The sequence below is a fragment of the Sciurus carolinensis genome, chromosome 5 (assembly GCF_902686445.1).
Source record: "Sciurus carolinensis chromosome 5, mSciCar1.2, whole genome shotgun sequence".
NCBI classification, from domain to species: domain Eukaryota; kingdom Metazoa; phylum Chordata; class Mammalia; order Rodentia; family Sciuridae; genus Sciurus; species Sciurus carolinensis.
In genome coordinates, this window is record NC_062217.1 from 13898936 (window position 1) to 13912283 (window position 13348).

Consider the following 13348-nt stretch of genomic DNA (forward strand, 5'->3'; position numbering starts at 1 on the left):
GATGTGTCATGGAACTTCCTGCCTGATCTGAGCCTCCAGCTGGAGGGGAGACAGGCTTTCTCTTCCTTCCTCTGGCTTCCCCCACTGGCCAATGCACTATTGGTCACTGCACTTGTGACCAGGAAAAGGCAAGGCTAAGGAGCTCTTGGCAATACCATGTGTTTTGGTCGAGTTTCACACCCTCTGACCTGACTGGCTGTGTGTGGTGCAGTCTGAGAACAGGTGTGGACCACGTGGGAAGGAACAGCAGGCTAGAAAGATTCGGGTGCTGGAAGGTAGTGCCTGTCTCTGCCTCTGGAATAACCATCTGGTGAATGGTGTTCGTGTCTCCCGGCCCAAACCAGAGTTATTATTCATGTAGTGACCTCGAATATATTTTGTATACATACCAGCTAAGCTCCTATTCTTTAGGCCAAGTTCTTTTAAAATCTCTTTTCTTTTGGAATAGTAGAATTTCAAACCTGGCAGTACATTGGCAGAGAAGAGGATTGCCCCCAAAGAGGTTAAACTCTGAAAGATTCTTTTAAAAACTAAGATGCTGTAGCTGGTTTGGAAATGTTAAACATGTTATTTCTCCTGATGTTTTTTTTTTTCTCCCTAATTGATCATTCATTCCTCACAGTGAAGATTAAAATGGGTACAGTGTGATGCCCTCAGGTGCCAGTAAATAAGCAGTGCCCTAAAACCCCACCAAGGTTCATCTCTCAGCCACAGCCACCCCTGCCCCGTGTCCACCCCCTGTCTCCTAAAGGGTGAGGAGGAAGCCTGGCTCAGAGCCCGGGTGCCGGGGTTGGTGGGATGTGGGTCTCTAGAGATGGTTAGTGATTTTGTTGAAAAACAACTGCAGCAACGAAACACATTACTTATGATCAAAACAGCATTCAAACAGAGTTCAAAGACGAGAACCAGCAGTCAGGGGAGGCTTGGCGTAGAACCTCGTCTCAGGACAGAAGCCTCTTTCCCTTCCTCTCACTTTAAAAGACTAATATTTCCACGACAGAGACAGTGTGAAACAGACCAGGTTCAGCAGAACATCCAAGCCAGGGCTTTCCACGTGCGTCTCTGTGGGTTCCCCAAGGATCGCCTGCGATGCTGCAAAGATCACACAGACCCCTTCCTTCAGCGGCTTCTTCTCCTTCCCCCTCAAATGTGGTCTCTGTAGGATGCATTCCTACCCTACTTAAGTCACTGATTGAAAACGTCAAGAAAAAACGAACAAGGCCCACAATCTCCAGCTGGGTAAAAACGAAGACCAAGAGGAAGCGATGTCCACATTCAGCCACATCAAGCCAGAGGTCCTCGGAATGGCCCACCTTCTCCAGCAGGCGGTCAGTGCACCTGCTCACCTCCCCTCCCGAAGGAGGAGTGGGCAGGGGGTCACCATCTCACCACCTGGCTGTTGTAGTCCTCCGTCACAGTCCCCTCTGTGGCTCCATCCTCTTTGGACCACCGGTGGGCCCGGTGCTCCCGCTGCAGCCTCCGCTCCTCCCGCCGCTTTTGGCGGTCCCTCTGGTGCTCCAGCTGCTTGGCGTGGTGGTAGCGCTGCTGGAAGAGATCTTTTGCAAACTCGTAAAGCTGCATGTCTAAGAAGTTCAGCTCCTCGATGCGCTGGCGGGCGCCCTCGTTGATCTCCACGTTGGAAGCCCGCGTGATGTTGAACTGCGTGAAGGGGGAGATGAACTTGAGGTTGAATGTCCTCTCAAAGAGAAACTGTGTCTTCCTCTGGAACTCGGTGAGCCCGAAGAAGGCCATGTTCTTCAGGTTGCTCTTCGCGCTCTGCAACAGGATGGTGTTCCTTTCGCTCTCGTTCATGAAAGTCAAGTTGTAGCAGCCCACCAGGCTGAGGTCGGCCAGCATGCGCACCTGGCGGTTATTGGCCAAGTTGTAGCTGCAGTCCATGAACTCCCGCAAGCTGACCCCAGACCAGTCGTCCCCAGGGTAGCAGGTGGGCAGCTCGTCTGGGGTGGGGCTTCTTCCATCACACATATGGAGAGAGGTTTTCCACGTGGCCCCTCTCTGGACGTGTTTCCATTCGCTCAGGTAACGTGACACTGGATCCCGCAACATTGTGATGTAATAGAAATTCCTGGAAGAAATTAGAGGAAGAGTGTCAGTAGCTGACAACTCTAATACTGAAATTGTGAACCTCTGTGATTTTACATCAACACGGAGTCCATGGGCTCATCTGCCAAATGCTCAAGGGAAATCATTGCAGGATTTGCACCTCTCAGGCGAATGGGTGCATATTTCCATAAAGACACGCACTAGACCAGTTTTCAATTCTAAGTGTGCTGCGCTTTATCTCCCCAATAGAAGGTGGAGAGGATTGGGGTGCATTTGCTCATTCTATGATGCATTACTAATGCCCTTGATGTCTCACACTTAGAGAAACACCATGATTTTAAAATTTATTACTGTCTGCTACTTTATTTGATCCTTTTGACAATCTTTTGTTGTAGTTGGGGTACTACGTGAGAGCAGACCATGCAAAGAAATGAAATGGTTTGTCCAAGGTCAGGGAATCAGAAAACCAACTCTCCTTCACCTTTTCTCTGGATTATGAGCAAGATGGGGCTGGGGAAGGTATGGGTTGCCCACCCCAACCCTGTCCCTAGGAGTGTCCAAGCAGAACCTGGAGGTCCACCTGTCACAGAAGCCATAGAAAGGACCTCACGGAAGAGCAGGACAAACACAGGCCTCTAAGTTGTGTTCCTGCTCTAAAATCCCACTTTGGCCTTCTTGCTTCCACAGAAGCCAGTCTGACCCCCATTCCATTCCAATTCAGCCTGTGGCCCATTGAGTTGGGCCCACTGCAGAAATACAGGGTCAATCATACTAACTCAGAGATCCCCATCCTCGTGGGACAAGAGTGGTCCTGAAATGCCCTATGGAGAGCAGCAGGCCTGCACTGACAACCTGTGCCTAGTGCTGCAGAGAATCTAGGAACCAAGGCTGGTGCTGGATCCGACTGGATTCCGGCACGTGGTCACAGGGGGTGCACAGTGTCCTGAGCAAAAAGCCTACTGTGCAGCCCAACTGCCTCAGCCTGGCATCCAGAGGGCTGGGACCAAGCCAGGCCATTTGGGCTCCATTCATCCTAACATGTGTTCTTTGTAGAAACTTGACACCAAAACACACATACACACACACACACACACACACACACACACACACGTTTCGACAGACAGAAAATCTGCTGAAGAATGACTTTTGGTTATCCCTGAATTATGCGCTATTTTGTCAAATATCTCTGTTATCAAGCAGTTACGGGTATCATTTGCCTCAATCCTTCCTATATGCACTCAGAGATAAAGGGTGGCGTGACTGTGATTAAAACAGAGGACACCTTACAGGCGTGTGAGGACCGGAAGGAACGGCTGGGGGCTGGGAAGGCACTCTGCCTCTCTGTCCTCACGCTCATCTCCACTCTGAGGCAGTCAGACCCCGGGGGCAGGACAGCTTCCACGCTGGAAAGGGCTACTCTGCACCCACTCCAGAAGTCGCCTTTGTTGGGGAAGAGGTGTCCTGGCTTTCAGTGGGACGGTGAAGAAGGAGGAGGGAAAGGAAAACCCAGCTACATGTTGAGGGCACGTGCAGATCATCAGAGAAGCTAAAACCAGTGGGAAAGAACACTTTCCTAATTCCAAGGAAAAGAACCTAGAGGTGCTTAATAAGTACACGAGGAAAGAACAGATTGCTGAAGACTTGCTTTCAACTTATCAGAGATCCTTTGTTCAAGTTGTGTAAGAGAGATCACTCCTATTCCATTTACAACAAGTGCTCTTCAACAGGGCCAGGCAAACGGTTTCTGCTTTTGTCTTAAATTGCAATGATGAACTTTTTATTTAGATAAATTCACTGATGTGCTTCAGTGCCAAATGCTTTCCCCATAGGTGAGCACCCAAGATCCACAATGCTGCAAACCTGCGGGATGCCAGGCACCGTACAGAGACCACGGTCATGCTCCTGGGGGTCTTTGTTTTCTCTTAGTGTTGAATAAACTAAGAACTTGAAGAGTTAAATAAGCTTCCCAAGGTAACATTGGTAGTAAGTGATAAAACCTGGATTTAATCAGGTCTGGCTTCCTTCAAAAAAAAAATTTTTTTGCGGGGGAGGGAGGGGGCGGGCAGGTCACTATGTCATGAAAAGAAAACACTCTCATTGTATAGGAAACCCTCACCCCAGTATTTGTCCCAAGTGTCCAGACTAAACTGAATAGAAAAAAAGAACCCCAGTAAAAGCAATAAAAAATGCGGAGTTTAAGGGTGAAATTCTTTAAAATTCTGCCTTTTTAAAGGCATTGATAAACTACATTATTGTAAGTATGCATTTTTCTATATTCTGTTGTTGTGAATGGAGAGCTTCCATTCCAGTAAGAGAGCCAGACAGTTTTGGAATGTGCTAAAGAAACTTCAATACCTGAAGGAACACTAGCTACCCATTAATTGAGGAGGAGGAATGCACAGAGACGGCCAAGCCAGGCCAGCCTAGGCCCGCTGCTGCCAATCACCGTCCTGCATCACTCTGTTCTCTTCCTGGGTGAAGGAGTGATGACTCCATCAGTGGAAGAAAATGTCCTAAATGGTCAGAAGAGAAGCAGGAGACGGCTGACGCAGCCTCTGGGTTCCATGAGGGAACCGTGACGGTGGAGTCCTGCTCAGAGTGGATATGACAAGTGCTGAGCACTAGATGACATTGACCATGAATCCTGCTTTAGTCCTGTGTTGGGACTTATTCACGTTTCAATTCTGCCAGCAGAGACTGGTTTTTATGTCATACAACACTGGCATAATATACATGTAAATACAGTCATGATGACGATACCATAGGTCAGTGGGTTAAGGATGTCAGGTACATCAAGGTGGAAGAACTTAAATCAGGAAGATCATTGAATCAGGTCAAATTAGAACACACATGAAAAATTTCCAGCTCTCCTGTTAAAATACAAAACACCCAAAAAGATGTAAACAGCACCAATAAAAAATCCAGGGGCAATAAGTCTCCATTTCATTTATGTGATCAAATTTAATATGATCCAGATGTTCAGAGAACCATTAGAGTTGGAAGCTTTTGGAGAGGTGAATTACAAGTAGTGGTGGTGTAAAGATTCAACTGAAACCTGATGGGATAGGAGGTATCTCTGGTCTCACTGGGAAAGCTGACTTCAGAGCTTCCGGCAGTTTTGCTCCACTGGAGATTCACATGACCTTAGGGCTGAATGAAGCTGGTTTAGGCTTGAAGTGGTCTTGGATTCAAATTTAACTTTATGAAGCTTAATACTGTCTTCCACAATACTTAATGAAATTGCAGGGTGATGTTTATTAATAAAATAAATCCCAAAGTCTCCAAGTTCTATCAGCCCAAGAGGGCAACTTGGAAGCAATGCTCTCTGTGGAGACATAGGAGTGCACTAGTGGCTTGGCACTGACAAACACAGAGCTGGCCCCTCTCATGGTCTGCATCAGAGTAGCTAGGAGGTTTGAGAATTGTTTAGTCGGACATTTTCTTATGTGTGTTTTGTTTGTTTCCATCCTGCAAAGCAATCAGGATATAAAATGAGAGTAAAAATAAACCAGAAGGGTTGAAAAACATTGAAATAAGAGAAAAGCAACTGAAGAATTGTCTAACTTTTTTTTTCTTTTCTCCTTTTTTCTCTATTTTGATTTGCTTCTCTGCCTTCAGACAGAAAACATAAAAATAATCATGACATGATATTCTCTGATCTTCAGGAAGACATGTTTCCCTTCCATGAACTCCCTCCTGCTATAATTTGGATCTGAAATGTCCCTCAAAGGCCCCTATATAAAGGCGTGGCCTCAGTTAGCACTACTGGAAGGAGGTAGAAGCTTTAAGAGGTGAGGCCTAGAGAGAGGAAGATAGGTTATTGGGGACATGCTCTTTGAAGGGGATATTGTGACCCTGGCCACTTCCTGTCTCCCTCCTTTACTTCCTGGCCACCACCAAGTAAGCAATTTTGCTCTACTGCCCATTCCTCACCAGGGTGTGCTACCTTACCACAAGCCCAGAAGGAACATGGCCAAGTGATCATGGACTTCAACCTCTGAAACTGTGAACCTAAATAAACCTTCTTCCCTACAAGTTGATTATCTCAGGTATTTTGTCACAGGAACAGAAGGCCAACTCACACAACTCCAGAACAACAGAAACTCTTCTGCTCCCATAATTACCAATTCAATTTATAATGAAAGTATTTAAAGGATTCTGTACTACTAAATTCTGAAACTTGTTTTTTAGACCTCACTTGTTCAAGAGTGTAATGGAAGGGAAAAATCAGTTTTAAAATGGTAAAACAAAGAATAGAGAGGAAGGAAAAGCAACACCCAAGTGTTATGGTGGCCAGAGAAAGAGAGAGAGAGAGAAACTTCATTGACTCCTTTCCTTTTAATTTAATCTCCTAAGCCTACACAGGTTATCACTTACTCATATATTTATCCTTATAGTTTTATCCTTATAGTTGGTCTGAACTCCTCCCAGCTATTAGAAACATAAATAAGTAAAGTCTTATTAGTTCTTTCATCTATTCATTCATTCATTTGTAACTCTTCAAACATTTGAGTCCCCTTTATTTACCAATAAATTATTTATTTAATTTATTTACCAAGCACTAGGCCTAGGCATGGGAGACAGAGAAATTAGTAAGACATTGTCTCCAAACAGATCTTGATCACCCAATGTTTTTCATAAAGTGAGAGAAATGCTAACTGCCAAGTTAAGGGAAAGTTCTGCCAATCTGCTTGGACCAGAACAATCCCCAAGACAGATAACTTTGCCTTGGTGACAGTATGTGGTCCACAGGAGCTTTCCTTTGCCACCTACTTAATTGAAAGCCTGGGTGAATTCATTTAAGAAAGTACAAAGCAATCGAAGCTCTTTAGAATTGTCCCTCTGTGGCCATAGGGCAATATTGCCAAATTCTTTTATTCTCAGATAGAGAATGGGGTTCTTTTGTTACCCAGTAATTATTTTAACAGATCATTACTACGCAGGCCATCATGGTTACTAAAGTTCAAAGAAAAGGAGCACACACTTTTCTAGGACTGGTTTAGAACCACTTTTGGCACCCTGCTCTGCTGTAAGGTAAGCACATTGCAGAATTCTAAACACAACCAAGGGCATAACCGCCTTCTCTCACTTTGAAAGTCCTTGTCCTTTCCATTACTCAAGTGCACCCCAATCAGTTTTCTTAGATCAGCTCAGGATACATCTCTGCCACCTCTGACTTTCCAGCTACAGGTTTCCTGCACTACTTACCACACTTAGTTAGTCACATCCAAGATCTTAGGTTCCTCCATGATAACTGTACCTGAGACTTCATGCCCCACAGTGCCTTGCACAAAGTCTTGCTCACAGTCAATGTTCAGTGAATGATTACTAGGTTAAAAAGTGATAATTACACAAACAAATGCACTTGAAAAACTAAAATTATTATTGCCTTTCCCAAATATGCCTTTCCTTTCTCTCTTAAAAATAATCTGACTTTATTTTGTAATGTACAAAATATGGGCAAAGAGTAAAAAGAGAGAATTTTCTAATGAAGAGAGAAACTTCATTGACTCCTTTTGATTGTGATGGTCAGTGATTTGCAGAAAGTCATAGTCAACACAAACTTATGTGTCAAACATTTCTCATACAACAGGTAATTAGTAACAGTTTATTTTTAAATTTCAAACTTACTGCTTTCCTTCCCAACTGCTTCAAGAACCTATTTCACTTAACAGTTTACTGTATAATTTGCTCCCTTCTTTAATTAGATAGTGACTTAATTAACACATGTTTATTGAGGGTTTGCTATGTGTAAGGAGTTGCTGTAAGAAACGTGGAAAACATAAAAAAATAAATAAAGTGCCCTCAAGTGTTGTCAGTATAGGTGAGGTAGGGTAGAGAAAAATACTAATTAGCAAGTTACAGAGGTAAGAAGTGGCCAGAGAATATCTGAGAGAGCTCTCTATGCACTTAAGGATCAGCAGAGCAGCCTCCCTGGACCCGGAGGTTGTTGCTGTGGATTTCACTAACTGTTGGCTTAATACATGAATGAAAGGCGGGGGCATAAGCTAGCAGAGGAAGCTGAGACCCAGTAGTCCTGGGCTCTGAGTATGACTGTGGACTGCTAAAAGAGAAAAGTGTTGATCTAGAAGATTCATTTAGCCTTGGAAGTAAAGAGAGACCGACGTAGGCAGAAATTAAGACATTCTGAAGCCTTGGCAAGAGACTAGCAGGGACAGGCCCAGAATTGTGGGTGTGGAAAAGAAGGAAGCAGGAAACAGGTTCAAGTAGCACCTTACACCCATCCGTCATTGCTCCCTCCTCCCTTACTGTCAGTCTGCTCTACACCCATTCTCTCATTCCCTCCATCTCATCGTTCTCTGTCAATATTGCAAGAGAATAAAGAGGAGGTAGAGCAAGTACCTCCATCAGAATGGTGGAATAAAAAGTAGATGTCATAGGAATCACTTGCCTTGTGGTGATTAAAAAAAAAAAATTCCCTCTTTTGAGGCTGTGACTTGCCAATCCAATGAGAACACAAGTGAAAGAATTTACAAAATGCTAGACTCTCAGAAGTTTAATGTCTATGTTCCTTCCACCACCAGCTTAACCCTTATAAAACCAAGCAGCAAAATGAATCTTTCTAGCACTCTGCCATTTTATATATTCATAAAAACAATATCAGTGGGAACTCCTCCACCCAGCTGTCTCTGACATGCTCAGCGGAAGCAATTTCTTCCCTGCCGACCCAACAAAACCTGGGTCCCCCTCTTCTAGCTTCCAGGGAATACTCTCTCATTTGGATAGACTTCACACAGTCAGACAGAGGGAAGTGTGCCTTGCTCAGCTTTCTTTCTCCAGAACGTACTCCACCTGACCTAACACTCGTGGGTCTCGGATTGGTCACTGTGGAGTGAATCAATACTTAAATTATATCAGCCACTGTTTCAGGGTTCTTGGATCTTATGAAATGTATAGGACATAATAAATTTCTCAAAATCCCTCTTGCCTTACAGACTTTGAAAGCAGTTTTCCCTGGGTAACCAAGTTTTGTCAAAGCACAGTGACTCAGGAAAGGCACTGAGTGATGGTAAGGGGTGGGCTTGGGGGCACCTGGGGAGGAGGAGATTGCAGGTGCTCACCTCAGGGCCCCTGGGGGCAACCATCCACCAGCATTAGAGGTTGTGAGCATTTCCACAATGAAACAGCTCCTCCACCCGCTGTCCTGTGGATTGCAATCATTTTCCAAACGCTCGGGACGGACTTAATTTCTTGACTCCCTTTCGTGCGCTGTGCTCATCAGGGGCTGCCCATCCTCCACTATCTGGTAGCGTGCTACCGGCCCTGCGCCGCATCTGACAGGGCAAGCGCGCCGGCTGCGCAATCGGGTCGCCCTTTGACACCCCGAAGAAAGACCTTTCATTCAAGCCTTGAAAACAAACTGGGGAACTTAAGAATGATGTTCTAAGCAAACGGGAAATTGGAAACCATGATTGTTAAGTGTCATAACAAAGAACTCGATGAAGCCAACAATGGTGTGCATCAGAGCCACGGGCTCCCAGGACATCCAGCTCCACCGGGAGAAGACAGACAAGCGCAGACAGAAGCCCAGCAGCGCGACTTGCGGGCCACCAAGCTGTCCTGGTTTCCCTTCCGGTGACTTTCCAAGCAGCCAGAACCACTTGGCCAGGGCATTTTTATTTTTACTTGGTGCCCAGAGATCTCAACTCCTCTCAATTGGTAAGCAACAGGTAGGGGAACGTCTGGGGGCTTCCCTCGGAAACCAGAGGCTCAGCATCTCCCCCTCACTGCTAACCCTGGTGACTTCAAAGCATGAGTAGTTTGGACTTAGCTGGTCTTGCCAGTTTTTTTTTTTTTTTTTTTTTTTTTTTTTTTTAATATTGATTATCTCTTCTCCACCCCAGTAAGAAATGCAATATGTTCTCCTTGTTGGAAATGTAGGGCATACAGAAGAGTAAAAATGAAGAAAATTAAAATTACCTATAACCACTTCACTCAGATAATTCAGTTGAACAGACAGACAGACACACACACACACACACACACACACACACAGAGTCTACATGCATTCCTCCCCCCTTTTTTTTTCTAGATTTGAGATCACAATATACATTATATTTTAATCTGTGTTTTCAATTTAAAAATAGAGGGTGATTTTTTCCATTTATTTATTTTTTCCATTTTATTTAGTATTTTTTCCACAAGAGTACAATGTTCTTTCCAGTTGTAGATGTACCATAATTTATGGGACTAATCTTCAGTTTTGCACAATCAGGCACATCCTATTGGGGAGAGTTGTGGACAAAAAATCTGATGAACATCCTAAGAAGAAAATATTTGTGCAAAGGATAAATTCCTAGAAGTGGAATTCCTCCCATTTTATGAGAATTGCTCCTATTTCACTGTCAGAATGGCTAAACATGATTTCCACCCTTGCATCTAACCCCAGGCAGTAGGAGCAGATGGGCCACTCCATGAGGCCTGGCATCCTTGGGTGCCATGGACATGGACACCTGAAGCCAAAGGAGAGTGGGGAAAACAGGCCTCGCCCACTCCTGGCTGGAGGAGGAAGGTACCCTACTGGGAACAGAGGCCTGTGAGGGACATTCCAGACTGAGATTAGGGACATGATGGTAGGGAAACCTTTGTCCAAGAAATGATTTGTTTGTTTTTCATGAAATGAGCAGCTGGAATATCAGATGAGAGACTAAATATTTGTGGGATCCAATCCCACTCTTCAGAGCGGCAGCTATATTAAAGCTGACATCTGGAGCTGAAAGATGGAGGCCCTCACCTCATTATATTCGGTGCCAGTCCTCAAAGAAACGGCCTCTTGAGAGGCAGTTCGTCTGCAGTGTCTAGATGTTGGCTAACAATAACTATGAGCAGCTGCATGTGATGCTAACCCAACCGAACCAAGCCAGAAACAGGAGGCTCCTGGTTGATACCTGCTATTTCTCAATGATGATCAGTCCACACCTCACTTCCCTAGAGGAGGAAGTTGTATTTATCAATAAGGTAAGATTTTAAATCTTGTCACATCGCTGCCTTGTATTGACAGGGAGCCTCTGAGCCTCAGACCTGCTAAAATGCCATGATTTCCGGGCAGTTGTCACATTTGCTTTCACTTCCCCTTAAGTGGATGCCACAAGAATAAATTTCAGGGAGTGCACGTTCCAGGGGCTTGTTTTGCTGTCTTGCTGAGTACAGCTCCTCCCAGCATAGATTCCAGCGTGCCAGGGAGGGTCCTGCTCTCATGCATTATTCAGGGACTTCCGTGATTATTTGGTTCAGAGGAGCCCTGCTTCGCGCTGCGTCACTGGGATTTGGGCACCAGGACATCTCAAGGCGCTCTGTGAAGCAGTGGTTTATGCATGTGGGTATCCACCTGGAGCCTGGAGCCGCCCCGGAGTGAGATAAGGCCCCATTCAGTCTCACTCACAGCTCTAATCCCAGCCGGGCAAAGCAGAACAGAAGATAGTACACTCTGATTGTGTTATCAGGCCCTTCTGTTCACCACGCTCCCGTCTTAGCTAATTTCTCAGGTGCTGCTTCTAGGGGATGTGAGAATTACACACATTAGAAACGATGAGGTGTTCCTGTGGCCATTGTTTAGCACCGACCAATTTGGAAAAGCAAAGCAGTAAATCAGGATATTTAAGAGCAAAGCATGTGTTTCCATGTTTAGAGCTATATTTGACGGCTTTGATGACATTTCCTAAAACATCACAGGAATTAAAAAGAAATAATCTGTCTAGATTTTGCCATTGTCTTCCATTAAGGATTCTTCTGTTTTAGGATTTTCCTACATTTTTCTATCAAAACTACATAATCATTTTAGCATATTAAACAGAATTCCTTAGAGGTTCCAACCCAATTCCGCCGCTTGAGATCCCACAAAGAAAGAGAACCCCAGAGGCCACCTCCTAATGATGACTCAGAACAAAGCTAATTGAAAATATGGAAAGTTCCATGTGAAGTGAAAATTGCTATTAATAATAATGATGATGGTTAACATTTATTGAGTGCATACTATGCCCAAGTTTAGTTCTGAGTGATAATCTTGCATGGACCAATTTAGTCATCAGAACAACCCTGTGAGCTGCCGAGGGTTTAGATGACTGTGATTTCACAAGTGAGAGTGTTTGTGACACTTTCTTCTATCATCTTGTCAAAGTCAGGCTGTCTTGGAGATGCAGTTTGTGACTTAATGGTGCAGTGGCCCAGCCTTTGTTCAACTCAAGCTTGAGAGACAAAATGAGCATCTCAGGGTAAAGAATTTGTGTTTACCTGCGAGTAGGCAGCAGCAGGTGAGAGAGAGGCAGCACACTGCACCGACAATGTGGACAAGAAGTGGGAGGCATAAAGGGCTTCCATCTTACCTCGGCATGAGAGCACATGTGTCCAGAGGTCCTCAAGATATTTATGGCTTAGAAGAAGCCATGGAGATAATTTCCCTCAACTTAGCACACTCACAAAACTGCATAACCAATTTACACCGGAGGAAAGGGTACGGGAGACAAGGGGGACTTGCAGTTGGATTTGTTTTTAATGCTCCCAAGGCATCCAGAGGCAGAAAGCTGTAGTAGTCTCAGAACAATAAAGGATGGTTGGAAATAGCTATGCAAGAGAATTCAGAAAAAGCCAAAGCTCAGGCAATGGTATAATTTTCTTTTGGCTTTAAAGTAGGTCTTTTTTGGGGGTACTGAATGCTACAAAGACTTAGAAAAGTGTTCAAAGAAGCTTGCTGGATCCTGAAGTTGGCTGTTCCAAATCCCTTATTCAGGGAGAGAAAATTCAAGGCAAGTTCAAGTCAAACTACTCATTTGTACAGAGCGTGAGTGCATAATTTCATGCCTATTGGAAACTTCACTTAAGATGCAGTGAAAAGAAAATAGACTTCAAGGCGGAAAGACCTGTGTTCCAATTTCAGGCTCACTTCATTTCCAGTGTGAACTGGTTAGCTTAGTTTCATCTTATTTATTTGCCAAGGTATGAATGCTTACTTCATAGAGTTGTGGGAAATACTGAATCAAATAATGAATATAAAGGGCCCAGCGGTAGCCGAAGTCTACCAGGTCCTCAGCACAGGTGCACCCTGTGCTTAATATCCCTCCTTTCTCCTCCAACACCAGAGTCCCATAACTTGCCCAAACCCAGTGAATTGGGGATATTAAACAGGGTGTGTTGGTGATAAAAAAAAATGTCTATAATGCTTGGGATTCATGTAATCATCTTAACAACTTTCAAATATACTTCCCTTGTCCATTATTTCATTTTGTCTCACTAAGTGATCATGTCAGAGGTAGCAATGGAAATCTTC

General features: G+C 44.5%; 1 protein-coding gene across 1 annotated transcript in view; it reads right to left on the reverse strand.

Annotated features, from left to right (window-relative positions):
- Window positions 1-637: 637 nt before the first annotated feature.
- Window positions 638-13348, reverse strand: part of Hs6st3 (heparan sulfate 6-O-sulfotransferase 3) — a 671322-nt gene continuing 658611 nt past the window's right edge. Inside the window, exon 2 of the mRNA XM_047553220.1 lies at window positions 638-2086. Within this exon, the coding sequence (XP_047409176.1) occupies window positions 1378-2086 (709 nt within the window). The 3' untranslated portion in view covers window positions 638-1377. The remainder of the gene's footprint in view (window positions 2087-13348) is intronic.